This window comes from Sinocyclocheilus grahami, unplaced genomic scaffold, assembly GCF_001515645.1.
Source record: "Sinocyclocheilus grahami isolate Dianchi unplaced genomic scaffold, SAMN03320097.WGS_v1.1 scaffold351.1, whole genome shotgun sequence".
NCBI classification, from domain to species: Eukaryota; Metazoa; Chordata; class Actinopteri; order Cypriniformes; family Cyprinidae; genus Sinocyclocheilus; species Sinocyclocheilus grahami.
The window spans coordinates 608,118-635,925 of NW_015505530.1; the positions used below are offsets into that span (position 1 = coordinate 608,118).

The following is a 27,808-nucleotide window of genomic DNA, read 5'->3' on the forward strand; positions in this document are numbered from 1 at the left end:
CTTTTTAAAATTATTTATACAAAAGAAAAACGTTTATTTACATATAATAAAGAAGGAAAATGAACAACATCTTAATAATGATTCCCAACACAAATTAAAATTGGAAATTAAAACAAACGGAGAAAACACACCTCAGAACACAACACAACAATGCTAGCTAAGGGTAAGGGTAGCATATAGAAAAAGACAAACTAATCTTCACAATTCTGAAGAAATAAGATAAAATAAAAAGAATCCAAATTCAACCAATTGTATCCCATTCATGCTAAAATAACATTAAGTTAAATTAAACAAATAAACTGGGCAGAGTATAAATATTGAAACAGCTCCTATAAAATATAAAATATTTAAATAAGTCGGAAATCATATAAAATAATTTAATGACTAATCAATTTAGTCAAAGACACTGTTTCTGCAAACAACTCCTGCAAATGTAGTCACTTCAGGCTGCAACAACGAGGAAAAAGTCATGTTAAGACGCTGAATATATTTTTGTAATTTGCGCTGAAGTCTATTTAAAAAGCTTAAATGTGGCGTACGTGTTAAGTGTACTGTGGGGTAGCATGAACCACGCCCGTGGGGTGGAGGCGCGCGCACACGGACCGTCCTCTAACCCGGAATGTCGCTCTCCGTCTTAAATCCGTCCGTGCCAACCGCGAGCCGCACAGATACAGTGACGTCAGCTCCGAGACACTGAACCAAACACATCGAGCCCACTGGCTCCGCTGCTGCGAGACGGGAAGCATCGGGCAGGATCGGCCATATTAAGCGTCACATCTCTGAATTTCTTCTGCGATCTCACAGAATCGTTCTAGCTTCGAAACAAACTCCCTGCGTGCGATTACTGTAAGCATGTCCGCCAAATCGAGCGAGGGGCCGGGTTTGGATGGGAAATGGTTCGATGAGGTGGAGGAGGAGGAGAAGAACGGGATGTTTGGGAGCGCAGGGCCCCGTTTCGACGAGATGCGGGACGATCTGCACGCGCCCAAGCAACAATTCCATCCCTTTGAAGGAAGCGGCGTTGCCATGGAAACTGCATCTACAGGTAAATTTGGGCTTGTTATAATTACGCATTGAGTGTGTTTAGCGGCGACATCCGTGCCGGCGATAAAAGAAGAAGCAAAAGCTGATGATGATGATGAATTGGAGACGAAGAGAGACAGACCAGGCCATGGGTGTGACAGTGCCTGGATGTCTCTGCATACACAGACGCACAGTGTGCTCCAGGCAACTATGGTAGTTCAAACAACATGATCAAACAAACGACACACACACAATAAAACAAACAAAACATTCTTCTGTTACTCTCTAATGGTTTTAGAGTTAAGCAATCATGACGAGAGAACTCTTAGGATCTTGATGTGTGTTCATAAAGCCACAATAATGCAATCATCATTTCTTTGTCTTTGTGCTCAGCCTGTCTCACTGCCCTCTTTCTCCTCGGCCCGTCTCACTGTTCTAAATCACAGGGCATGGCTCAATAATTGGGCATTGTCCACCCCTCTAATAAACCTCTTCATGTAGCACAGCGAGGCTATTAACACTTCTCATTATGACTAGGTCTATCACAATAACAACTTTTTGTTGTGCGATATATTGCCCCAGAAATAATTGCGATAAGCGATATTATTGTCATTTTAAAGACCATTATATGCCACTGAATTTATGGCAATACTCCAGACCGTGGATTGAGCTAATGCTCTGGCCTATAATAGTGAGACTGGACAGTCTGGGAAAGAGAGAGAGGCCCACCATGCGCGGGAAACCAGAGAAAAACATCTCCAGAACCATTTCACCACACCCCTCCTGACCCACCTTCTCATAGCAGAGTCCATTAGACACACACTGAGGAAATAAACAATCCAAAGACACTTCAGCACAGACCAGCACATGTGGCTTAGATTAGAAAACCACACAAAGGCCAATTGCACATTAAGTTCATTTATTTGAACTAAAAAAAAATAATTAAAAAAAACTCACCAGCTCTTTTATAATTTCTTCGTCTCCAGTTAGTCTCTGCTTTTCATTCTGTGTCATGATCCCCTTAAAAACAATATTTTTGAAGGCTTATGGGCATTCAAAAAAATAAAACAGTCACTAATTCTTTACTAAAAATTACTACAACTGTAGCTACTAAACATAATAATAAAATGTATCAACATTTCTATCCTAGTTAATACTGAACAACTACAAAAACACATTCAAACTGCTGCAATGCTGCAAACACCTTTTACGTATACTTATAAACATTTATCTCACAAAATATACATTTCTAATTTTTACTAATGCGTATTTGCACTAGAAACTCCTCACCTGTTTGTGTATGTCCAACTGTATACTAGTCCAGAGTCCAGCAGGTGACCAAGTCAAACTCCTTCCATGATTTACCACTACAACAAATCAGTTTACCTACTCTCCACCATAAAGTTCAACAGCTGCGTGATGCCTGTTAAGTGTAAACATACCTTTCAACAGTGAAAACCTTATGATTTTCCTTTTTATTTTGCTCACTGCAATGTTTACATCAGGCCGTTGCTAAGGAAGCGTGGCTCGTCGCGTCGGTGCTAAGGAAGCCCTGTTGGAATGTGTTGCTGTCCGCCAGCAGATGCTGCTAAAACACCGGATCATCCCCCCGTCAAACTATATCAAATGTGAGTGTTTCAAAGCAATGTGCATTATTGAACGAGGTTTAAAGCTTCTATACGGCGACTTTAGAATTATTCTGTGTTTAAATATTTTTATTTTAAATTTCACAAAACAAAATCCTTTAATTAGTCTACACTTTTTAAAATTATTTATACAAAAGAAAAACGTTTATTTACATATAATAAAGAAGGAAAATGAACAACATCTTAATAATGATTCCCAACACAAATTAAAATTGGAAATTAAAACAAACGGAGAAAACACACCTCAGAACACAACACAACAATGCTAGCTAAGGGTAAGGGTAGCATATAGAAAAAGACAAACTAATCTTCACAATTCTGAAGAAATAAGATAAAATAAAAAGAATCCAAATTCAACCAATTGTATCCCATTCATGCTAAAATAACATTAAGTTAAATTAAACAAATAAACTGGGCAGAGTATAAATATTGAAACAGCTCCTATAAAATATAAAATATTTAAATAAGTCGGAAATCATATAAAATAATTTAATGACTAATCAATTTAGTCAAAAACACTGTTTCTGCAAACAACTCCTGCAAATGTAGTCACTTCAGGCTGCAACAACGAGGAAAAAGTCATGTTAAGACGCTGAATATATTTTTGTAATTTGCGCTGAAGTCTATTTAAAAAGCTTAAATGTGGCGTACGTGTTAAGTGTACTGTGGGGTAGCATGAACCACGCCCGTGGGGTGGAGGCGCGCGCACACGGACCGTCCTCTAACCCGGAATGTCGCTCTCCGTCTTAAATCCGTCCGTGCCAACCGCGAGCCGCACAGATACAGTGACGTCAGCTCCGAGACACTGAACCAAACACATCGAGCCCACTGGCTCCGCTGCTGCGAGACGGGAAGCATCGGGCAGGATCGGCCATATTAAGCGTCACATCTCTGAATTTCTTCTGCGATCTCACAGAATCGTTCTAGCTTCGAAACAAACTCCCTGCGTGCGATTACTGTAAGCATGTCCGCCAAATCGAGCGAGGGGCCGGGTTTGGATGGGAAATGGTTCGATGAGGTGGAGGAGGAGGAGAAGAACGGGATGTTTGGGAGCGCAGGGCCCCGTTTCGACGAGATGCGGGACGATCTGCACGCGCCCAAGCAACAATTCCATCCCTTTGAAGGAAGCGGCGTTGCCATGGAAACTGCATCTACAGGTAAATTTGGGCTTGTTATAATTACGCATTGTGTGTGTTTAGCGGCGACATCCGTGCCGGCGATAAAAGAAGAAGCAAAAGCTGATGATGATGATGAATTGGAGACGAAGAGAGACAGACCAGGCCATGGGTGTGACAGTGCCTGGATGTCTCTGCATACACAGACGCACAGTGTGCTCCAGGCAACTATGGTAGTTCAAACAACATGATCAAACAAACGACACACACACAATAAAACAAACAAAACATTCTTCTGTTACTCTCTAATGGTTTTAGAGTTAAGCAATCATGACGAGAGAACTCTTAGGATCTTGATGTGTGTTCATAAAGCCACAATAATGCAATCATCATTTCTTTGTCTTTGTGCTCAGCCTGTCTCACTGCCCTCTTTCTCCTCGGCCGTCTCACTGTTCTAAATCACAGGGCATGGCTCAATAATTGGGCATTGTCCACCCCTCTAATAAACCCCTTCATGTAGCACAGCGAGGCTATTAACACTTCTCATTATGACTAGGTCTATCACAATAACAACTTTTTGTTGTGCGATATATTGCCCCAGAAATAATTGCGATAAGCGATATTATTGTCATTTTAAAGACCATTGAATTTATAATCATAATGTAACAGCATAATAATGCAAGAAGGCCTACACACTTCCAAATGACAACAAACTTTTTATTTGTAAGAATATTTAGATCATGGAAATTAAGTATCAAAATATTGATTCCTTAAAAAACGTGAATAAATAATAAATAAATATTTTCTAACAAAAAGTGTAAAGTAGCAAGTAGAAAAAAGAAAAATGCGCAAAGATTTTTCCATCTACAGATTTTTCCCTGACCTTCTTTTCTCTGTAAATTAAGGGTGCACACTATTGCTGAAAAACACAATCACTACTTAGCAGTCAGATGTCCGTATGCACAAAGGCACAGATCCCTAAACAAGACCATATCTGCAGATGAAACTGTTTTTGTAGAAGCATTTTTTAAATTTGAACTAGCATCTCATGACTACACCACATTATGTACGAGAAGCTGCAAAAGACACAGGCGCCAGTGGAATGTACAAAACATGGTGACATTAAAGGGGTCATATGATGCGATTTCAAGTTTTCCTTTCTCTTTGGAGTGTTACAAGCTGTTCGTGAATAGATAAGATCCCTGAAGTTGCAAAGACTAAAGTCTCAAAACCAAAGAGATATTCTTTATCAAAGTATAGACTCTGCCACACCCCCCTAAAACGGCTCGTTCTAACACGCCCCCACATATCTAGGTCGCTATGTGGGAATATTTGCATAATGCCGCCCAAATGTGCACGCAAAGAAAGAAGGCGTGGTTTCAGTAACCGCAGTTAGTGTTGAAGCAGCCATGTCAGGGAGACGCTGTGTGTTTCTAGGCGAAAGCAAAAGCACTTTATTTGGCCTTCTGGAAGTAGATGCAATTAGGAATCTTTAAGATTACTTACAACAATACAGCTATGCATTTTATGGACGACCGTTTCGTGAACCTAGGAGAGGAGGTAATTCTGACTTTGCTATGACAATCTGGCGTTTCTGAATCAGCGACTGTAAGTATGTTTTGTTACTAGTTTAAGTATTTGCTATTGACTGTTCAAATGCGGAGTTTTGCGCATCGTGTGTGTGTGAGAGAGAGAGACAGCGTCACATCAAAGTGGAGTCAGTCTTTAACCGCGGCTTGTGTACTACATCATTACTGTGTCTGTTCCCCTTTCGGGCTTGAACTGATGGTAAAACGAATGACATTATTTACTGTCTTTACATTTATTTTGAAAGATGAAGCTCGCGATTATGGTAAGGGCCGTTAAATTTCCGATGCGCGCTTGTGGTGTTCGGCCAATCACAATGCACTGGGTCAGCTGGCCAATCAGAGCAGACTGCGCTTGTCGGAAGGAGGGACTTTGTAGAAAACGAAGCGTTTGAGAGAGGCGGGGCATAGAGAACCTACAATAATGTACAGTATTTGAAAAATAATGTGTTTTTTGAACATTAAAGCATGTCAGCATATTCTGTTACACCAAATACACAAAATAATAATCTTTAAAAAAAGCATCATATGACCCCTTTAATTTGTAAGTAAATATAATGGGCGATATATTGCGTCACCTAAAATGATTGAGGTCATGTACATATATTGCGTGATAAGTCGATATATTGATTATTGCGACAGGCCTAATTATGACAGGTCATCAGCACAACCTTCAAATTCACAGTCAGACTCAACCCAGTCTAATGAGAAAATTTAACTCTTTTACACAATGGCAAACGTTTTTTTGTAAGGAAAAGGTCTACCCCAGACATGACCTGTCAGTGAGGCTTAAGCAAGCATACGAATTAAGAAAACATTAAATAATTACAAATTGCATTGAGAGTGTGTTAGCATCATATGACCCCTTTAATTTGTAAGTAAATATAATGGGCGATATATTGCGACACCTAAAATTATTGAGGTAATGTACATATATTGCGTGATAAGTCGATATATTGATTATTGCGACAGGCCTAATTATGACAGGTCATCAGCACAACCTTCAAATTCACAGTCAGACTCAACCCAGTCTAATGAGAAAATTTAACTCTTTTACACAATGGCAAACGTTTTTTTGTAAGGAAAAGGTCTACCCCAGACATGACCTGTCAGTGAGGCTTAAGCAAGCATACGAATTAAGAAAACATTAAATAATTACAAATTGCATTGAGAGTGTGTTGTCAGCCCTCCTGATTCTACCTGCTGTAGTATATTAAGCTTTTTAAAAGACATTCGAATTCACATTAATGTTAGTATTTTAATATAAACTAACTGTAATCTGGTCAATTATATCTTGTTTGCTGAGTGCACTTAAAAGTGCACTTAGTATTTAATTTTTTTTATTTAAAGTTTTAAGAAGAAATAAATGAGTAGCACTTGAAAATTATATCCATTGAAATGATGACTCCAGTAACATCAGTAGCCTAATCTATTTTACATGGAGCACCATCTCAGGGGGGCCACCATGTTGAGATCACGGGACCAGCCAAATAGTGCTCATGTTGTCTTGGTAAACGCCTGTTAGTGGACACATTTGCATACTGAATAAATTAATTACGGCTGACTGTGAACTGCACATTTCTTTACAGCCATCGGTAACTAAAGTATTGCTGCTTACATGTCAAACATGACCATATTGGCCAGTGCTAATGCATAAAAATGACTTGAGTGTGCCTTAAACTTTTTTAGAGATGAGTATATTAGAAAGTATATTAGAGTTTTCTTGTGTATAGTGTGATTATTAAAACAAAGAGGAGTTGAAGAAAAGACTGATATTAGTTCGGGATGTCAACATTTATGTTGGATAAAGTTTGTGTTATTGCCATAAATGATGTTGCTTCAACATTTGAAGCAGTAGCTTTTTTGATGCTATGAACAACATCTGATCAAGAAATGAATATCCTGCATCGTAAAGCTAGAGTTTTTCTGGTGAACTTTTTCTTTCTCAGTATTTCTGAGCTGCTAAACTGAATCCTCACTGACCATAACAAAAAAGAACAGTGAGTTTATTAGATGAGACGGTCTGGCGTTAGCCTGATTCCTAAGCCTCAGACAGTAATGTAGATTTAGTACCGGACAATAATAAAACATAGAACTATCTTATCAAGAAGGAAGTGTACATGATCGGAGGTTCAGAGGTAGACATCCAAGCACTCACAGTGGTACTTTAATTGTACCCCATGCTGCAGCGTTTAATGTGATTTTAGTGTTTCTATTGATCAATGTGACATATAAAGTAGTGATGTATCTATAGAAACCCTTTCAGAGTGGAGACGGTGACTATAGCCTATCACGCACATAGCATGTGAAATACAGTGACATACTTTCATACGGAAACCATCGCAGCTCGCTTTCATGGCTTTTTCCTGTTGCTAATTGTCAGTTTCTGCTTCTGCAGGTGCTCCTTGGGCCATTAAGAGTCTGATTGAGCCGCCATTATGGCTCAGAGTGCTATTAGCTATGGGGAAACTGCATGCACACATACGCCCATGCACAGTCTCTCTCACATGCTCAAATATTCATGAGCCGGGGCCTGAAATCCCTCAGCTCCCCCGTGCACTGGTTAGCTGTAACACACACTTGCACATACACAAAGTCTTTCCTCCTCTCATGGACACAAGCCCAAATACGCATATTCTCTTAAATGCATTCAAATGCACTCACACAAAGAGTCTTTCACACTCTGGTTATGGTAAGGTTCTTGTTTCTTCCCTTCCTCTCTCTCTCTCTCTCGCTCTCTCTTCCTGTCTTTCATACAATGTCGGTTTGGGCTGTAGTTGGCTCAGTCTTTAGCATTCTCTCTTTTTAAATAAACAGAGGGAGGTCTATTTATAGGCTGAGTAAGAGTGAGCCGTCTTTTTACAGTAGCCAAGCCAGTGAGCTCACAACTCTTTAATAAAAAGACGGGCTGGAAAAAGATCTGTCCACGTGGTGAGCAGCTCAACACAACAGAAATCCTGTAACTCTGATCGTACCATCTATAACATCACTCCCACGTCAATATGTCCACCATAATCCACTTCTGACTGTCTCTCTCTCCCCAGTTGTCTCTCTCTCTGTCTGCCTGTCTAATATGCTGAAGGGAAAGGCCTAGACGAGGAGGAATGCTGGTGCATACTGTCTGTCTGCATTCACAAAGTCACTCGGGCATGAGAGAGAGAGGCTGAGCGAGATCAACAAACAGTGCTGGGTGTATGTGAAAAGACCGTTCCTGCTGTCACTTTCAGCCAAAGGCGGTCAGCATGCAAGGACCACTCGAATAGAGCGCAACACTAGGGGCCTCTGGAGAGAAATTGATTGTATAAACCTTTCCAGACAGACCTAATTCGAATTTTGAGGTTGTAAAATGGTGGAAGACAAGTCGGCGTGACTTCAGCTTAATTCTAAAATAATGTAGTTTTTTTCTATCATAACTAGAAAATCTATAATTTACTTACCCTCATGTCATTCTAAACCTGTATGACTTTATTTATTCTACAGAACACAAAAGAAGTCCAAACAACATTGGACCCCAATTAGTCCATATTTATTTGTATGTACAACAAGTCATTTTTCACAATATCTCTTCTATTCCACAGAAGAAAGAAAGTCATGCAGGGTCAGTAAATTAAATTTTTTTAGCTTACTATCCCCTTAATTTCTGGCAAAGAACTACACTACCCATAATCCTCCAACAATCAGAGAAGTCACTGTTACCATGGAAATGTGAGTCTTGCTAAAAGAGCTCAGCAGTGTCCACCTACTCCCATCAAGCATTGCAAATATCATGATCGAGTCACTGGCTGAATTCAGAGTAGCATACTATTCTTACTATATAAAGATATGGTAAATGTAAATTTAGGATGCTATACCGAATTCAGCCACACCCATAAAACAAATTTTGTCTTTGTCAAATAACTTTTTCACTTGTGGCCATTTTTGTCTGTAGCTTAGAATTCTTTATTGAAGAAAATGTCTATGACAGAAATGAATATGAAAAATACCAGACGCAGAGTTGCTGAAAAAGGGCAGTCACTGTTTGGTGTTGGCAAGACATACACATTTTTCTGATATTCACACATTTAGTACTCAAACAAGAATGGAGAAGACAACTCTTTAATGCACTTTTCAGTGTAAAAAAAATCTATCAAAGTTGGTGGAGGAAGCCTGATAAATATTGATAATAAATGTAATACTGAAAATGATCTTTTTATGAAACTGTTTGGTCTGACTGTTTTTCCCAATATTTGTATGTGCGATATATTTTTATATTTTAGTATTGGGTCATTAGCAACATACTAATGGAAATGCCAATTATTTTTATATTTTTGGTTTTAATTTTAATTTTAGTTTATGATCTGATAATTTGATGTGTGTTTTGTTTTTTAAATATTTCTATTTAGCTATTTATTTTTAATTCACTTAGTTTTTAATTCACTTTGTCACAAGGCAGCATTTCTAATGGTCATTTAAATTGTTTGTTTTTCATCTAATATTTATATTTTATTTCAGCTTTATTTCAATTACCAAAGACGATTTGTAATATGTTTAGTTTTATTTTAGTCAACAATAACAACACTGCTATGCTGCCTTAGAAGACAGCTGTCTGTATAAGCTGTAGACGGCAAGATGCCATGATCGGTTTTGGAATCACATCATTAATTTCCCCAAAATGCATTTGGGCATTGATCCATTATGATGTTATTTCCTACCGTAAATTTTAGCACAGGCTAATGTGCATGTGTTATTGGAGATGTAGCAGTCACAGGGTTCCTTGTCCAACCTTCATTAATCCTCTTAAGACTCAACTGATTTCACAGAGACAGAGCAGATGTTTCCAACTGTGTCTCAGAGGGCTGTGTAGTGTTCACCGTACCCAACCGGTCTGAATGTCACTACATGATCAAACTTCCTAATCTGCTTTTCCTCTCAGTCCAGTGGGAATCAGATTTACATCACGTCTGGAAAAAGAATCTACTTTCATGTTGATTCTCTGCATAGATTCTTGTTCAGCTCGATTACTTTGTGTCTTTCTCTGTGTAGGACTGTGTCTTTGTCTATTATTATCACATTTGTGAGTGCAGATGCCCAAATATACTCTAAATTACTTTAAAACTAGTGTTATATAATCTTCTAACATATTTTATGTATTATTATTGCCATTAGCGAAATCTACAGAATAAATGCAAATAAACTTTAAACCAAAAAATATATGAAATTATAATGAACCCATCCATTCTTTTTTTTAATGCAACAGCTGCTGCCCAAAGTATTCATGGACACAAACACATAAATAACATACAACCACAAAATAAAAAGGAGTACAGAGAACAACGCACAGAGTCATAGACTCATGAAGATGCCCAAAAAGGCTTTGAAAGATGTGCTTTTAACATGGCCTTAAATTTCAGTAGTGACTTTACTGACCTAATGGAAAGAGGGAGATCATTCCAAAGATTAGGTCCAACACAAGAAAAAGCTCTGTTGTTTGTATTTTGTTCTGACAACACAGAGAATATTTAGATTTTCGGATCTCAAAGATCTAGAAGGATTATACAATGGCAACATTAGAAAGATAAGAAGGGGCAAAATTATGTAGCGTCTTTAAAACGAGAAACAGGATCTTAGTTAATTCTATACCGAAGAGGCAACCATTTCAGTGATTTTAAAAGCAGTGTAACTGGTTCAAATATCTTGGCTGACTTGAGCATTCTGGCAGCAGCATTTTGTGCTCCTTGGACATCACAACAGAACAGTGTAAAACCATAATTTTCATAATGTTAAAGGAGTAGGGTTAGTTTTGTTTGTGTGTGTGTGTGTGTGTGTGTTCCTACTTAACCATATTTTGGGGACAAATTGGAAGTGAGCAAAACCTGACAAAGTCACCAAAAACCTCCCTATGAGGACGTCCTTATTTATAAAACTGTGTTTTGCAATTTATAAACATACAGCAGGATACAAGGGAGAGGAATTGATTAGAGATTTATTAGAAGAAGGGAGATGGCATCAAACATTTTACAGCATTTTATATTACATTATGCCATGTGATACTGTATATAGAGGCATTAGCATGCAAGAAATGTTCAGCTACAGCATAGATTCAATCATATGGCACAGTGAGGACATTTACTGCATTGACAGTAAACTAGCACAAAACCGTATGGCCATGTCACACCTTTTGATACAATAAATCACTGGATAAATATTTTTACAAACATGGATTTTATGCGAGTTATGCAAGTTAGGTAATGTAAGTGTATTTTGTAACATGACAATTATTGCCTGTATTACTGCAATTAATTTCGCAACAAAGGTAATTTGAAACATGTACCTTGCATTGTTTGCTCTTCAATTAACTGATTGTTAAAAGTACTAAATTGAAAGAAGATCAAACTGTTGTGATTAAATCAAATGTTCTCAATATATATTACAATAATCTTATGTTTTATAATAAACAATGATTATGTTGGTTGAAAACATGTATAATTGTAATGAAAGCATGAGATCAGTTTTTCAAAGAATGACTAGCGATGTCACAAGTGTGATCAGTTTGGATTTTTGTACTAAAGACTGGCTCAGCCTACAGGAGTTTTAAAATCCTAAAGCCACTTACTGTTTTCTAGGGCCAGACCTAAGTTTTATCATAATTTAATTTCAAAAAGTTTGCAGCCATCCAGGCTTTGATGTCCTGTAGACAGGCCAGTAAATTATCGATAATGTTCATTTTTGGTCCTACTTAACCATATTTTGGGGACAAATTGGAAGTGAGCAAAACCTGACTATGAGGACGTCCTTATTTATAAAACTGTGTTTTGCAATTTATAAACATACAGCAGGATACAAGGGAGAGGAATTGATTAGAGATTTATTAGAAGAAGGGAGATGGCATCAAACATTTTACAGCATTTTACATTACATTATGCCATGTGATACTGTATATAGAGGCATTACCATGCAAGAAATGTTCAGCTACAGCATAGATTCAATCATATGGCACAGTGAGGACATTTACTGCATTGACAGTAAACTAGCACAAAACCGTATGGCCATGTCACACCTTTTGATACAATAAATCACTGGATAAATATTTTTACAAACATGGATTTTATGCGAGTTATGCAAGTTAGGTAATGTAAGTGTATTTTGTAACATGACAATTATTGCCTGTATTACTGTAATTAATTCCACAACAAAGGTAATTTGAAACATGTACCTTGCATTGTTTGCTCTTCAATTAACTGATTTTTAAAAGTACTAAATTGAAAGAAGATCAAACTGTTGTGTTTTGGTGATTAAATCAAATGTTCTCAATATATATTACAATAATCTTATGTTTTATAATAAACAATGATTATGTTGGTTGAAAACATGTATAATTGTAATGAAAGCATGAGATCAGTTTTTCAAAGAATGACTAGCGATGTCACAAGTGTGATCAGTTTGGATTTTTGTACTAAAGACTGGCTCAGCCTACAGGAGTTTTAAAATCCTAAAGCCACTTACTGTTTTCTAGGGCCAGACCTAAGTTTTATCATAATTTAATTTCAAAAAGTTTGCAGCCATCCAGGCTTTGATGTCCTGTAGACAGGCCAGTAAATTATCGATAATGTTCATTTTTGGAAGATAGATCTGAGTGTCATCCGCATAACACTGGAAGGATACATTGTATTTTCGAAAAATAGATCCTAAAGGTAACATGTAAAGAGAAAATAATACTGAAACATAATTTAGATCTGAATAGGTACTTACTACAAATAAGCTCTGAAATTCTGAATTTGTATCTTTGAATGCACATTATCAAATGAACAAACAATATTATTTTAGTATGGTGTTTTGTGTGCATCAGCACAGAAATACACACATTCAAGAACCAATAATGAAAACAAACACCATGAAAATCATTTTTACTTGCAAGAATAACTGTTTACATTTTTTCCACCCATTACTTATCTCTCTCTCTCTCTCTTTCTCTCTCTCTCTCTCTCTCTAGGTGACTCACTGTCTGACATGTTTATGAAGTCATCATCAGGAGAGGGTGATTTGTACACCTCTCTCCTTTCCTCAAAATCCTCCTCCAATCCTTTCAATGATGGTGCCTCTCTCTTCTCCACTGGGGGCAACCGCTCTCCGCCTGCTCCCACTGGGACCGACTCTGGCATCGGCATGACCCCAGGTGACCCCTCAGACCATCAGACAACCCTGCAGGGTTCACATAAGACTGACCATTACAGCTACATGGACATGGGGGATGACCTCTGTGATTTTGGTAGTGTGGGCAATACCAAGAACAAGCAGCAACCTGCCATGTCTGGCTATGGAGATGACGAAGACAATGAAGAAGATGAAGATGACATTCAGGATTTCAAGCCTAAGATTCACGAAAAGGAATCCAGCCATGACCCCTTCGATCTGGGTCGCTATTTGGAAAAGAGTCCTCTTGGATCTGAAGATACAGGGGTGAAGAGTCCGGGATCAGCCGGTGGGCAGCACACATTTCCATACGTGGAGGATCCTTCAGATGAAGAAACATTACCAACAGATCACAGTAGCGATAAAGTATATCTTCATGTGAACAGTTCGGGTGTTTCTTATGTCGTGGTATTAAAACATTAAAACAACAACGCTCTACATCACACATTTCTGAGACAATCTGGATCAGCGCAGATCAGCCTGTTGCCATAGTAACACGGGCGCGCGGGAGCTTAAGCTGTTACCGTGGTGAGCCCATAGAGAGAAGATGCTGAGGGAAACAGAAGAAGATGATGAAAATTAATAAACCAAGACTGAAATAATCGAATATCAGTCCTACTCAAGCGCACACATATATGTTTATTTATATATAAAAAAAAAGAGCTGTTTCTATATATATATATATATATATATATATATATATATATATATCCCATAGAATACTTATTTTTATTTAATTATATTGCTTTATTCTTTTGCTTTTTGTTTCTCTGCAATGAGAATATTTTACTATAATTTTCTGTATAATTTTGAATAAATATTTGTTACTCAGTGTGTAAGGATATATTTTCACATATGTTAGCCTGCTATTGTGTTAAAGTCTGAATGCAATAAAATAAAAAAGAAAGAGAGAGATATATATATATACAGCAGACTCCGCCCATTTTGTGCCGACAACAGTGCCAATAGGGTCACATGACCTTGCTTATGTTTATGTATTAGCTTTGTTAGATAGGGTGGGGCCTCTTTGATCTGAACCCCTCCCCCATCACGCCCCGGGCGTTGCATATGGTACGATCCGCTCTCTGCGGCGGAGGCTGCAGTGTTTACGGTTTCATCCAGCAGAGCAGCGCCTCTCCTTCTTTCTCTCGTTCCGTCTGTCTGTCCGTCCGTTTCCTCACTAAGTAGCGGTAGCTTGTCTCTCCTCTGCTCTCTCCTCTCTTTTCTGGTCATTCATGCCGTTCGGACGTGTGAGATAGTGGGTCTCGGGAAGACATAAGATCTGCGAAAGGGAAAAGAGAAAGACGACAGCAGCGAGAGAAACGTCAGAGGACGGGAAGACATGGAGAAAGGGAAGAAAGAGTGCAACTGGAGCAGCTGGAGAGGGCAGGGTACAGAGTTCGTGTTTGTCTGTATAAAAAGCGTATTTTATGGTATTCATTTCACAGCACCGTATTGTTCGTGTGTGTTTTATGCTGTGTATTTGAGCGTGTATTAGGCTTTACGTGAAGCCTGCGCTTGTGGGACAAAGAGAAGAGGGAAGAGGCAGCTTTTTTGGGATGAGGGGTGGCAGGTGGTCCGTCTGCTTCATAGTAATGCTGATATGGTAACCCCGCTGTGTCGTTAGATTAGGCTCCGGTTGCCATGGAACAGAGTTCAGACTGTTTTTTTTCTTTTAATCTTCAATCGCGGTTACAGTGGCGCTGGATGAGGCTGTCGCTATGGCAACCAGGTCACACCCATCCGGATTACATCATTCTCTTCAACAGGCATCCATGATACCTGGAGAAGGAAATAGGGAGGGCATGGAAGACTAAGAAATTGTGAGCTAGGCTATTTTTAAAAGAGAAACAAACTCTAGGCTCTCTAGGCTATTCTAGTACAATGGCAGGCGCATTTTAAATGTCCACCTAGGTCAATGGTGTTGGGAGGGAGTGCAGACACTCCATTTATAGGGACTGCATTGTGTTCAGTCTGTGTTTGCACAGCTACAGTATTTGTGTATGGCTGTGTTTGCTGAAACTACTGTCTGTAACTAGATGAACAATTCACAACATTATGACTGGCCTGACAGTATTCTCAGTATAAGGCATTCTTAATGGTTTTGTTGCTAGAGTATTCTGGGTAGTTGTTTTGGCATGAAAAAAAAGTCCACATGAGGGTTTCTATTATATTTTGTTGCCTAGATATGTGTACGGCCTTTTAAATGTATTTTTTTTACCATTGATGCATAGTAAATGTATCTTAAATCCATTCCTAGTATTATGCGTTTTAATGATTTAGAAATTCTACTCATGATCGTTTAACAACACAAACATAAATTTTTACTCAGTTTGTCTCTATGCTATTTATATGACATCACATTTTCCCTGCATTATGGTATGACATCACTATGAAATGATTTCTTGTTTGTTGATGATTCATAACAAACCCTCTAGACTAGAGTCTAGACCCCTCTTACTGCATTCTCATACACACAGAGACATGCATAAAGTAGCCTAACACATAAATAAATAAAACATACAGTGCTGTATTTCTAAACCACTCACATGCCTGAAGACAGTGTTTTATTTGAACTCATCCATATACATTTGTCTGTATTAGGAAATTAAGTAATTAAATAAAAGTAAGTACATAAAATAATTCTAATGTGCTAATTATTGGATAAAGCAACAGGGTTTCTAAAGTCAGGACAGAATATTTTTCCTGATTACACTTTACAAAAGCAAGTACAGTATATGTAAATTTTATATTAACATATATTACCTCCATATTTCAATTATGTTTGTATCGTTTGGTAGGGCTGGATTCCATTTCCTGTTTAGCTCTGGAATTTGCAGGCTTGTGTGTGTGTTGTATGGGGTCTTGATTATGCACAATGTAAGAGTACCAGGATTGTGATCGCAGTAACTCTGGCGTCTGGGTCACCTATTTTTGAGAATTTTGTGTCAGCAGCCCAGATCATTAACCAATAAGCTACCAACAACCCTAATTAAAACTTAAACTGGCACAAAATGTGACAAAAAAAGCACAGTTCATGTGAATTCAATGAAGACAAAGGCACTGATAACGAAGATTCGACCAAAATCAGAAAATTCTGTCATCATTTACTCACCTTTATGTTGCTCTAAACCTGCATGACATTCTTACTTCTTTAGAGCATTTATTTTTTTTATGTCAATACTGTGAAAGTCAATGTTAACCAAAATGTTCCAGCATTCTGCACAATATCTTATTTTGTGTTCTGCAGAATAAAGAAAGACATACAGATGATGACATGACAGAATTTTTTATATTTAACTAGAGGTTGACCGATTGATCGGCCGATTTTTGGCATTTTTTAAATTAATCAGCATCTTGTACCCTGCCATAATCATTTACTCAAACTAGGGTTGGGCGATGTCAGCTTAGCATCGTGATGTCTAGCATCGTCTATCGGCCCAACCCTAACTCACACTCACTTTTATGAGATGAAGGGGGGGAAAAAAGAAAATCAGCCAAACATATCGGCCAAAAAATTGGCTTCATATATCGGCCATCGGCTGCCCTGATTTCTAAATATCAGCATCGGCCAGTGAAAAACCCATATCGGTCGACCTCTATTTTTAACTGTGGTGGAAAGGTAAACAAGGACAGACACTGAGTGAAAATGTACATGGAAAGTCAAAAATAAAGTGGGCTTGGGCATTGTGAGGGTCGGAAGTGCAGAGAAGGTTTTAATGCAGTCACACATGCTCCCTTCCTGGTCCAGGATGCGTTTCATAGCTTTGTGTACTAGCTTAGCATATTGCTAACTGATTAAGACAATCTTTTTATGATACATTATAACAAGATATCTAGTTGTTCAGCCATTTTGAATGAACATTCAGGCTTTCAGTCCCAACAGAGGGCTCACTTTTTCAGCTGCCTTGGTTCCAGAAGTATGTTTCCCAGTCATTTTTCCCTTAGGGATTTTTAAAAAGTCTTTGATTAAAAGTTAAAAGCCATAAATCAAACCAAACAGCTACAAGGTGAATCCCAATATTACAAACTTTGATTTGAAGGAAAAAACTATTTTAAAATAAAAAGACAAAGGTATAAGACTATGGACTGTGTAACAGCTGTAATGAACTACAATTCCATGAAGCATTGCAAATATAATTAACATAAATACGAATTGCGAATGTAATTGAAATAAATACGAAATATATGGAGAAATATTGGTTTAAAGATGTTGATAGCATATATAGAAACAACATATTTTACGACAGTTGCAAAATATGGATATATATATAAATATTTAAGTAGTTTACAGTGTTTCATGGGAGTGCTTTAAGTTTTGCAACTTGCTTTGATTTTATGATTTGGTGCAAGTTTTTTTGCAGAACCATGGGTAATGTAGTTTTTCACCTGGATTTGTTCTGTTGAACACATTTATTTAAAAAATAAGTTGAAATAATGCAATCTAGTGGCTTCAACAAAAGCATATGCCATTGATTAACAACTTAGTAGTTCACAGTAGGTCTGGTTTATAAGCTTTATAAGTTATCGTTAAACATTTATTCTGCTATGAAGAAAATGTGATTGAAGCAAAAGAATGTGATTTTTACTTCCGGAATTCTACTGCTGCACTTCATACAGGGCATTGCCCTTGGCAGTGACCTTTCACTCAGGAAGTGAATGGTTGGATAATAATGTTAGACTGGTTGTCAAGCTGGATGTGCATCTCTGATGCTATAATTACACTCCGACATTTAAACACCAGCACACACGCACACAATTACCCCCCACCATTACCTTTTTATTTTAAGCTGGCCCCCTAAGCAATGTGTGTAAGGGAAACTGGAACACTGTATCTATAGCAACTACTGCTGCCCCCTTTCTTTCTCTTCTCACACACACTTGCCACATAGGACATATGAAACAAGGTGGATTAATTAGGTTTCTGCTAGATTAATTAGGTTCAATGAAAGAGTCACACATAATTTTCATTTTTGATTGTGTTTGTGTTTTAGTCTGGGCTATTTGTCACCCTTTATGCTGTATTAATATGTGTGTGTGTGTGTGAGTGTGTTCATTATAGCCAATGGTAGTATGAGCCGGTCCCCCTCCCTCTTATTCTCTGCCTTTCTCTCTCTCCTTTTGTGTGCGCTCCCACTCACTGTCTCTCTCTCTCTTTTTCTTGCTGTCTGCAGTCATGGGTGGTTCAGGTCAGTAGCTCTCTCTGTCTTCTATTAGCTTTGGCGTTTAATCATCAAAAATCTCAAAGACTATTTTTTATAATGATAGAATTAATTACAGATGTCACTGGTTTTGTTGGAAAACTGAATTTAGTGGTGTTTTAGTGTCTGTATGTGATTTTAGAGCCCATGTTAGGTAACCTAACCACTGGATATCCTTAAACACTAGTATTATACTAGTCTACATTAGTTAAGTAATATTTAAAGGTGTGTGTAAGGCAAGGCAAGGCAAGGCAAGTTTATTTATATAGCACATTTCATACACAATGGTAATTCAAAGTGCTTTACATAAAATAAAATAAAAAAAAATAATCACAACAATAAAACAAGGAATTTAAAAACGTAGAAAATGATTTTTTTAAAATTATTTTGTAAGGAGAAAGAGTGTGAACGTTGCTGCTTTTAGTCTTTAATTCTATTTAGAGAGTCAGTTTGCAGAGGGATTTACCAGAGCAGGAAAGTTTCATCAGAGGTAATAGTTTAATAATTATGTTAAAGTTTTTTTGTATTTTTTGTTTTACATTGTTATTGATGAGAGACAATCAGAAGTTATTAAGAATAATTGACAGTGTATTCAACTCTCAGTGAAACGATCAGTCAAATCTGAAGCCTGCACTTCATCTTGGACTCGAGCAAAATCGCGAGATAAAAATGACAGATATTTCTGCCCTCCTCTAAGCTCTGCCAGGCTAAATTTAGCCCAGTGGGACTGATGGGAGAATCACACAGGGGACTACAGATGTCGTGCACACGCTAGCGTGTGACAGACCAGCTTCTGTGAGTGTGTAACAGTTTCTTCTGAAGCCGCAACAAAAGGTGTGAAAATACAGGTGTTAAAAAAGGAAACACACATAAGTTACAGGGAGCTCTCGCTTGCCGCAGAGACTGAAGAGATGATTCAGAGATCTCAAACTGCTGGTTCTCATGGCAACAAGTTCTACTTATGTTGTCTTTGTGATATTTGGGCAAAGATGGAAAGGTGAATGTGTTTGCTTCCAGCAGTTAGAGAAGAAAGATCTGGTTTTCTTAGATACCTGCTTAAAACCTGTCCACCATATCAAGCATTACACCTGCTCGGTAATGAATATCCGAGCGCTTTGAACTTTGATAATAAGAAGAAATGTTTCTTGAGCAGCAAATCAGCTATTAGAATCATTTCTATAGGATCATGTGACACTAAAGACTGGAGTAATGACTGCTGAAAATTCAGCTTCATCATCACAGGATTAAATTCCATTTTAAATATATTAAAATATAAAACATTTTAAACTATAATAATATTTTACAATATTACAGTATTTACTTTGTTTTTAAATAAATGCAGCCTTTATGGGCATAAGAGGCTTCTTTTTAAAAACATTAAAAAATTTTAAAGATCCAAAACAGTTAAACAGCAGTGTATTTGTACTATAGCATGGCTAGAACTCTATATTGACCAATCAGCATTCAGGACTATAACGATTACTGCATTGCTACTTCCCTGCTAAATACTGTACGAAAAAGAAGCACATTAAATGAGTAGTACAAGACGTTATTTCTTTAGATTCAGTCAGAATCACATCAATAGCAAATACAAGCTCCAGAATGTTTTGCGTTTCTGTGGAAGGATTGGCTCTTAGAACAGGAGCATTGTGTTCAACTTCTGACCCATAACAAAAGTTACATTTGGTTGTTAAGTGTGCTTGGTTTTAATCTGTTTAATGCATATACTGCGTGCTCACAAAACACTTTCCTAATGAAGCTGTACTTTGTAAATGACTTGCTGAAAACATTTTAAACTATAATAATATTTTACAATATTACAGTATTTACTTTGTTTTTAAATAAATGCAGCCTTTATGGGCATAAGAGGCTTCTTTTTAAAAACATTAAAAAAATTTAAAGATCCAAAACAGTTAAACAGCAGTGTATTTGTACTATAGCATGGCTAGAACTCTGTATTGACCAATCAGCATTCAGGACTATAACGATTACTGCATTGCTACTTCCCTGCTAAATACTGTACGAAAAAGAAGCACATTAAATGAGTAGTACAAGACGTTATTTCTTTAGATTCAGTCAGAATCACATCAATAGCAAATACAAGCTCCAGAATGTTTTGCGTTTCTGTGGAAGGATTGGCTCTTAGAACAGGAGCATTGTGTTCAACTTCTGACCCATAACAAAAGTTACATTTGGTTGTTAAGTGTGCTTGGTTTTAATCTGTTTAATGCATATACTGCGTGCTCACAAAACACTTTCCTAATGAAGCTGTACTTTGTAAATGACTTGCTCCTAGAGAACGGAGGGACTAATTTGTAGGTTTGAATGGTAGTTGTACAGTTTTATATCTGGATGATTGTGAGATGCATGTCGGGGCCGGTAACCAAAAGGTTTGAACCCTGCAAGGGGTGATCCTTGAGCAAGACACTTAACATTAGGTTGCTCCAAGTTACCACTGTAAATTAAGATGGTACACATCTGTAGTGACGGTGTAGAAATAAATTCATCTCCCTTATGTAGAGTGATGATAATTTCACTAGGTTTCGCCATTTTACATGGATATACTCTACCACATGCCAAACTAAACCTGCAATTTAAAAGTTGTAACCTTCATGCACTTCTCCATTTCACTGCTATAATTCTAAAAGTTTACTAACGTGGTGAAGGCTCATAGCTCACTGTGTGTGTGGTCATTATATTACAGCACTTCTGATAACATGACTATTTGTACTGCCTTAGCCAACAGCAATAATTAACCCAGTACAGTGTATGTGTGCACACAGATGGTTAGGGTTAGATAAGTTGACAACGGGTGCTGTGAGAGGTAGACAGGTGTAAACTGATGGCCTCAAGGTTATTTTCTCTTCATGGAAAATGCATGATGAATACAGTCAAGAAAAAACTTGAAAAGAGAATTTTAGAATTTCAGACCTGTAAAAGTCACAATTATGGAAATGAATAAAATGAATGGAAATTTCTGATAGAGTTTGGATTCCATTGTCGCCTTCTGGCTTGCTTGGTTGGGTTCTGAGAGACACTTAACTTTAAGTAATGTATCTGTATGACCACACTGACTGACAAAACCTGTACTGAATTAAGCTGGATGATGGCATTATTGTTTTCTGTAGAACTGCTTAATAGCTGAATCACAGTTTGCAACATTGACACAAATTGAACATAAACTGATTTTAGATGTATAACAACATTGCCACCTATTGTAGAACTGCCCATAGCTGATCGATTAGCTTCACACTGTTATTGATCTGAGCTAACTTACGCTAAATAATGACACTATTGTCTTTGAGAGCTGCTTTACAGCAGAATCTGAACTGTCTCCTAAGCAGAGTTTTCATAATTGCTTATGTTTATCTCTTTGAACCCGCTTTGACACAATCTGTATTGTATAAAGCACTATAGAAATAAATGTGTCTAAAATGAGCGACCACATGCCCGAGGTTAGTAATTTGCAGAAAACATGCCCATATATCTCCATAAGGGCTTTCCGCACAACTTTTCCTTTACAGCCTTTCGTCTCCAAAGACACTCTTGCCAGAGAGCATTTGATTCTCAAGCAATTCCACTTGTGCCATCCTTAAAAGCAGTTCAAACACAGTTATCAACTTTTATACAGACCCAGATTAGCCAGTTATACATATCTAAATTTTTATGCAAACGAACCTTGGAGCTCGAGCAATGACGCATCTTTTCTCACTCTTTTACCATGATGAAATATATTAAGATGAAATATTTATTTATAAAATGTTATCTTATCATGTTTATAAAGCCACCCAGAGTATGTGTTTCTAAATTTTTTCGTAATTTAGAAACATTTTTGTACCAAGGTTTTTGATTAATCATGATTTATGAAAATGTTCGTAGGCATATTTCACGTACAGTTAGTGAATAAGACCCACTGTGTTATTTTCTTTTAGATGAGTTAATGGCCAATGCTGCTACTACATAGTAAGTGTAACAAATACTAAACAGCTGCTAATTTGAGATGGCTATGTAAACAATGTTTTACAGAGCAGAATTACTGAACTAAAATAGAACAAGTGTAGAGAGACTTGCAACCTGTGATTGTGTAGATTTGATGCTGACTAATCAGGTTCATGCTGTAATTTCTCATTGCAAGATTTGTGTACTTAAGAAGTGACATGGTTCTTGTTCTGATCACTTTCCTATTTGTTTTTGTCCCTCTGTTCAGTGGTAGATCTGTTACATTGGAGGGATTTAAAGCAGTCTGGACTGGTTTTCGGCAGCGTGTTGCTGCTGCTGTTCTCTTTAACCCAGTTCAGCGTGGTGAGTGTTATAGCATATCTTGCTCTGGCTGTCCTCTCCGCCACCATCAGTTTCCGAGTCTACAAATCAGTCCTGCAGGCTGTGCAAAAAACTGACGAGGGCCACCCCTTCAAGTTAGTCCAACACTCAGTTTATGTCTTTCACTTCTGTGCGTATTGAGCAATGAATCTGTTCATTCACTCTCATGGCTTCTCTCTTTTTTAGGGCCTATCTAGAGGTGGAGATTGCTCTCTCTGCAGATCAGATCATTAAGTATGTGGATAAGACTCAGCTGTACATCAACTCCACCATGAAGGAGCTTCGCAGGCTGTTCCTGGTTCAGGATATGGTTGACTCCATAAAGGTGAAAACACGCTAGCTGATGAACATTTCTTTCCCTAATTTTCTATGATACTATTGCAATTTCAATTTGAAAGCCAAACTCGAGATAACCTTTAGTATTAATGGTGCACTCACTAATTTTGTTCCACTGGTTGATACAACAGTGGTCTTGGACTTCATACTGAAACCTATTGGCATGGAGTGTTGAACAAAACATAATTTCAGTTACAGATGCCTTGGTAGAAATAACTGTTTTTGGAACCAATAATTTTCGAGCTTGCATTCAGCTCGTCATGTGATCTCAAACCATGAGTGGCGCCCACCCAATGTATACAATGTAAAACAGCAGTGATATGACTACAGTCATCATCTCATGTAGGTTTACATAATTTGTTAAGATATTTAAGTGCTGTTCATTTTGTTAGACAGTGGGAAAAGTTACTGAGTGCTCCTGTAAAGGATTTAAAAGCTGTGAAGATAATTTGACATATATGTGTGTGTTTAGTTTGCAGTGTTGATGTGGTTGTTGACCTATGTTGGAGCTCTGTTTAATGGCCTGACCTTGTTGATTCTGGGTAAGAAAACAGCACAAACATAGACTACCATTCAAAAGTTTAGGGTCGGTAAGATTTTAAAATTATTCGTAAAAAAAGTCCCTTAGCATCACCAAGGCTGCATTTATTTGTTCAAATATACAGAGAAAAAAAACAGTAATATTTGGAAATAGAGCTGGTTAATGTTTTGGAATTTTAAATGAAAAGTTTGATAAGCTATAACCTATATCAGTGCTGATTCTTAGTAAAGAAATAATTTTTTAAGAAATGTTCAGCAGTTTCTATTGTGTTGTGTGTTTGCTGTCTGATTTCCTTCCATATCTTAAGTACACACTCAATAATTCCATGTCACAAACACACACACTGCTGTAGGTCAGGGTGTGATAACCTCAAACAACTGAAATCAAATGACACCACACAGCATTCTGGGAGAGCAGCGCAGTTGTCCTGACTGTATCTCTCCTTGATCTTTCTCTCTTTAGTGGTGGTTTCCATGTTTAGTGTGCCAGTGGTTTACGAGAAGTACCAGGTAATGTTTTCCCAGTCCCCACAATTATCTTTTTTTAAGGTTCATGTTTTGCCACATTATCAGAACCTAGGATGTCGATTCCTATACCAGTGAAATTTCATGATACTCGATACCAATTTTGAGCAATAACTAATATACTATTAAACATACACCTTTATTTTTTATTTTTTTAAATTTGCATTAAATGAAAACTTTTGAAATTATTCTTTTAATTCTGAATTAAGTAAACAATTCAATTAATTATTCAAGTACAGTTAGTTAAAAAAAGAAAAAGAAACAAATAAAAGTAGTGAATTATGAAAGCTTGTCTCCACCACAGGAATAATAAAAAAAATATATTTTTTTTTTTCTCACAATTATTTTGTCGCAATTCAGAATTGATATAAACTTATATAGATATAAACCTTTTCTCTGAATTCTGAGTTTATATCTTGCAAGTCTTTTTGTTTCTTCCAGAGAATAAAAAGGTCATCTGAATTGTGACCTAAAAATTTGCTGTCACCTTTTTTCTTTTTCTTTTTCTTTTTTTTTTTACATCCCATGTCGGAAACAAGCTTCCATAGTGAATGGCTTTCTTTTGGTATTGTTGTTTTTGTTTAAGTATCGATTCTTTTGGCATCAATATTGTGTATGGTGAATCCTCACACTCGTTTTCTCCCTTTCAGACACAGATTGATCAGTACTTAGGACTGGTGCGCACCCAGTTTAACTCGATAATGGGAAAGTGAGTTCTGTATAAATATTATTAAAATTTCAATTTTATTTATTTATATTTTTTAAATATAATTAACCTGCTTAATTTTCTGTTTGATTTTCAGGATTAGAGAAAAGGTTCCTGGGGCCAAAAAGAAGGAATAAACTCTTTGCTTCTGTACAAGTAAACACTATAGCCAGTAAAATCTACAACTTTGCCAGCACTGAAGGACCCCAACTATACAGGAGGCCAATGTCACCTTAAAAACTAATAAAAAAAAAAAGCATAAACAAAAAAAGATCATGTTAGTATAATGGCACCAATAAAACCCCCCACTGTTGACAGTCACAGGTGAATTCCTGCATAACTAACACAGATTCACATAAATAACACCTTGTGGGCAATCGTAGAGCTATAGATATACCAGAGGGACACACGGTGATTCTCTCTTCCATTGCTTCTGATTTAAGTGCATGAAGTCCAGTCTTGAGTAAATATTTGCTATCTCTGCAGTGCTCTTCCTCTCTCTGCTTTACTTTGCAGTGCATATTTCCTGCTGTAAAATGTAACACGAAAATGAAAATCATGCCTGTCATATAATCTCCTGCTGCCATGTCGAATAATCGCTTCAATTCACCGTCACTGGTAGAGTGGTTCTGTGTACAGACATACTTATTAATATCAAGTTGAATTGTGGATTGTTTTTTTGTTTTTGTTCTTTTCTGTGTATTTGAGCACATTGATAATTTGAAGATGTTATTACTAAATGTGTAACTGTAATTTTTGCAGAACTGTAGGGATACGTGTAGGTGTTTAAAGACAAGCTTTGTGGTCCTTCTCTAGGGCACCTGATTGTCAGACTGCAGAGCTCCAGCTGTACTAAACTCTGTCCAACTTTGTACGACGTTCAGTGTTCAGTTATTTTAAAGTCTTTAACTATTTGCACTCTGTATTTAATTAACGAATGGGAAAAATAAATGTTCCTTAATGTAGGAGGGTTGGTGTCTTGTCGTTCATAGCAAAATGAACTAAGAGAAGGTCATTATGGGACAGACAAATGGCATTATGAAAAATTATTCTGCAAAGCATTAAAGACACATAAGGCTGTGATTTATTTTGCAAGTTATGCCAGTTTGAGTTTGATGAGCAAAATGCAAATCCCCCTAAATGATGTCCTATAGCTATTCAATAAAGTATCAGAGCTTAATGTAAAATGAATGTAACGTTAGCAAACAGATAAGTGGTGACAGATGTTCCAAATTCTGACATACATCGGAGTTAAACAGATTATCTAAAAAGAAAACATATGTAGGACTTTGTTCTGTTCATTGGTTGTTAATTGGATGGAGACAGATTTGAATGTGAGCTTGCAGACAATTGTAACAAAGGGGTTGGTTTAAACAGACTAAATGATCGAAGAAGCCTGATATACGTCACCAAAGAAAAGTCTTTTGTTTCAATGGAATTATGGAAGTCAAAATGTTTTATTCAAATAAAATGTATGCATGGATGCATCATTCACAAACAGATCAATAACGTGGGTTTATAAGTGTGATAGGGTGAATTTCCATTTCATGCCGACTTGAGAAATGAGATTTGAGCTAAAAGTGGAGAAAAAGATTATAAGCATGTAACGTTTTAAAATATGTTTTTTTTTTGTATACACATTTTTTTGGTCTGTTCCTCACATAAAGCTATCATACAGCTTCAGACAGCTTGGAATATAGTGCACAAATGTTAAAATGTTAGTACCCATACTAATGGGTAAACTACTTTCAACCTGGTTAGAGACAGCAAAGTAATTTCTGAAAGAAAAAAAAGTCCAGGAATTTGAACAAATTATTTACTGTACACATTCAACAACAGCAAGAACCTGGTCAACTCAGCTTACAGCTAATTTAAAAAACAACAACAACATTGTTTTAAAACATAACATAAAAATTAGAAGTGTTCCTTAAAAAACAAAAAAGCGCAGTAGAATAATATTTTTCCAACACATATTGATGAACCCTGCATTGTGCAACTGAAATTTTCTTTCTCGAGTAACAAAAATGACTGACAAAACTAAAATACTGCACATTTCATAGAAGTAACATTCAAGCATTTCCATCATCACCTACTTTCTTCTAATAAAATTGAATACCCCACAACATCTCTTATGCAATTCTAGGAGACACTTCTCTTGTGTATGATGTGCTTCACACGTTCAGTAAGGTGATTGCCCTCTCAATGCCAACAGCCCTGCAAACAAAACTAAACTCACAACACTCACCACATCCTTTCCTGGAATGCAACTTGTCTGTTCTGTGAGATGGACAGGCATGTCTTACCTAAAGTGGCTGATCATGCTCATGCTGTGAAAGCTGAACATTTGTGGACTGCTGGGACTATAAACTAAAGCCTGCAGAGTGACAGAACAGAACAAGACCCAGAGGAAATACACATCACAGTTTATACAGCACAGTTCAAATGCAGACTTGGGGGAGCTGCTGCTGGAGGCACAAAAGTGCTGAAGGAGCTCGTTGATGAGCTGCTCGTCTTCTTCCATCCTGCTGTTCAGGGTACCACCAGCAGAACTAGGGGTGAATCTGCCACTGGCCATATCCTCATACAGAGACATCAGAACCTCATGGGATTGCTGCAGATAGACAAAAAAGAGAAGCATGGA

At 37.3% G+C, this 27,808-nt stretch overlaps 1 protein-coding gene and 1 long non-coding RNA gene across 2 annotated transcripts; one reads left to right on the forward strand and one right to left on the reverse strand.

The window, feature by feature from the left end:
- Positions 1–1,705: 1,705 nt before the first annotated feature.
- On the reverse strand, positions 1,706–2,648 carry LOC107548627 (uncharacterized). Its single transcript, XR_001604482.1, has 3 exons — positions 2,314–2,648; positions 1,981–2,043; positions 1,706–1,845 (listed from the first exon to the last, which is right to left on the reverse strand). It is a non-coding gene; the product is annotated as an uncharacterized lncRNA (long non-coding RNA).
- Positions 2,649–3,345: 697 nt separating this feature from the next.
- On the forward strand, positions 3,346–26,133 carry LOC107548601 (reticulon-1-like). The gene is made up of 10 exons (XM_016229353.1): positions 3,346–3,826; positions 13,340–13,894; positions 14,820–14,930; positions 18,714–18,728; positions 22,948–23,155; positions 23,247–23,385; positions 23,869–23,938; positions 24,400–24,446; positions 25,112–25,170; positions 25,265–26,133. The coding sequence occupies exons 1-10, from the start codon at positions 3,634–3,636 to the stop codon at positions 25,302–25,304; spliced, it is 1,437 nt and encodes a 478-aa protein (XP_016084839.1). The 5' UTR covers positions 3,346–3,633; the 3' UTR covers positions 25,305–26,133.
- Positions 26,134–27,808: the final 1,675 nt, after the last annotated feature.

What these genes read in the sequence shown, in the direction of transcription:
- LOC107548601 (XM_016229353.1), top strand. Translation starts at nt 3,634, where the DNA reads ATGTCCGCCAAATCGAGCGAGGGGCCGGGTTTGGATGGGAAATGGTTC. An exon ending in CATGGAAACTGCATCTACAG is followed by an intron (nt 3,827 to 13,339) that starts GTAAATTTGGGC and finishes CTCTCTCTCTAG; the next exon opens with GTGACTCACTGTCTGACATG. An exon ending in AACATTACCAACAGATCACA is followed by an intron (nt 13,895 to 14,819) that starts GTAGCGATAAAG and finishes GGAAGACATAAG; the next exon opens with ATCTGCGAAAGGGAAAAGAG.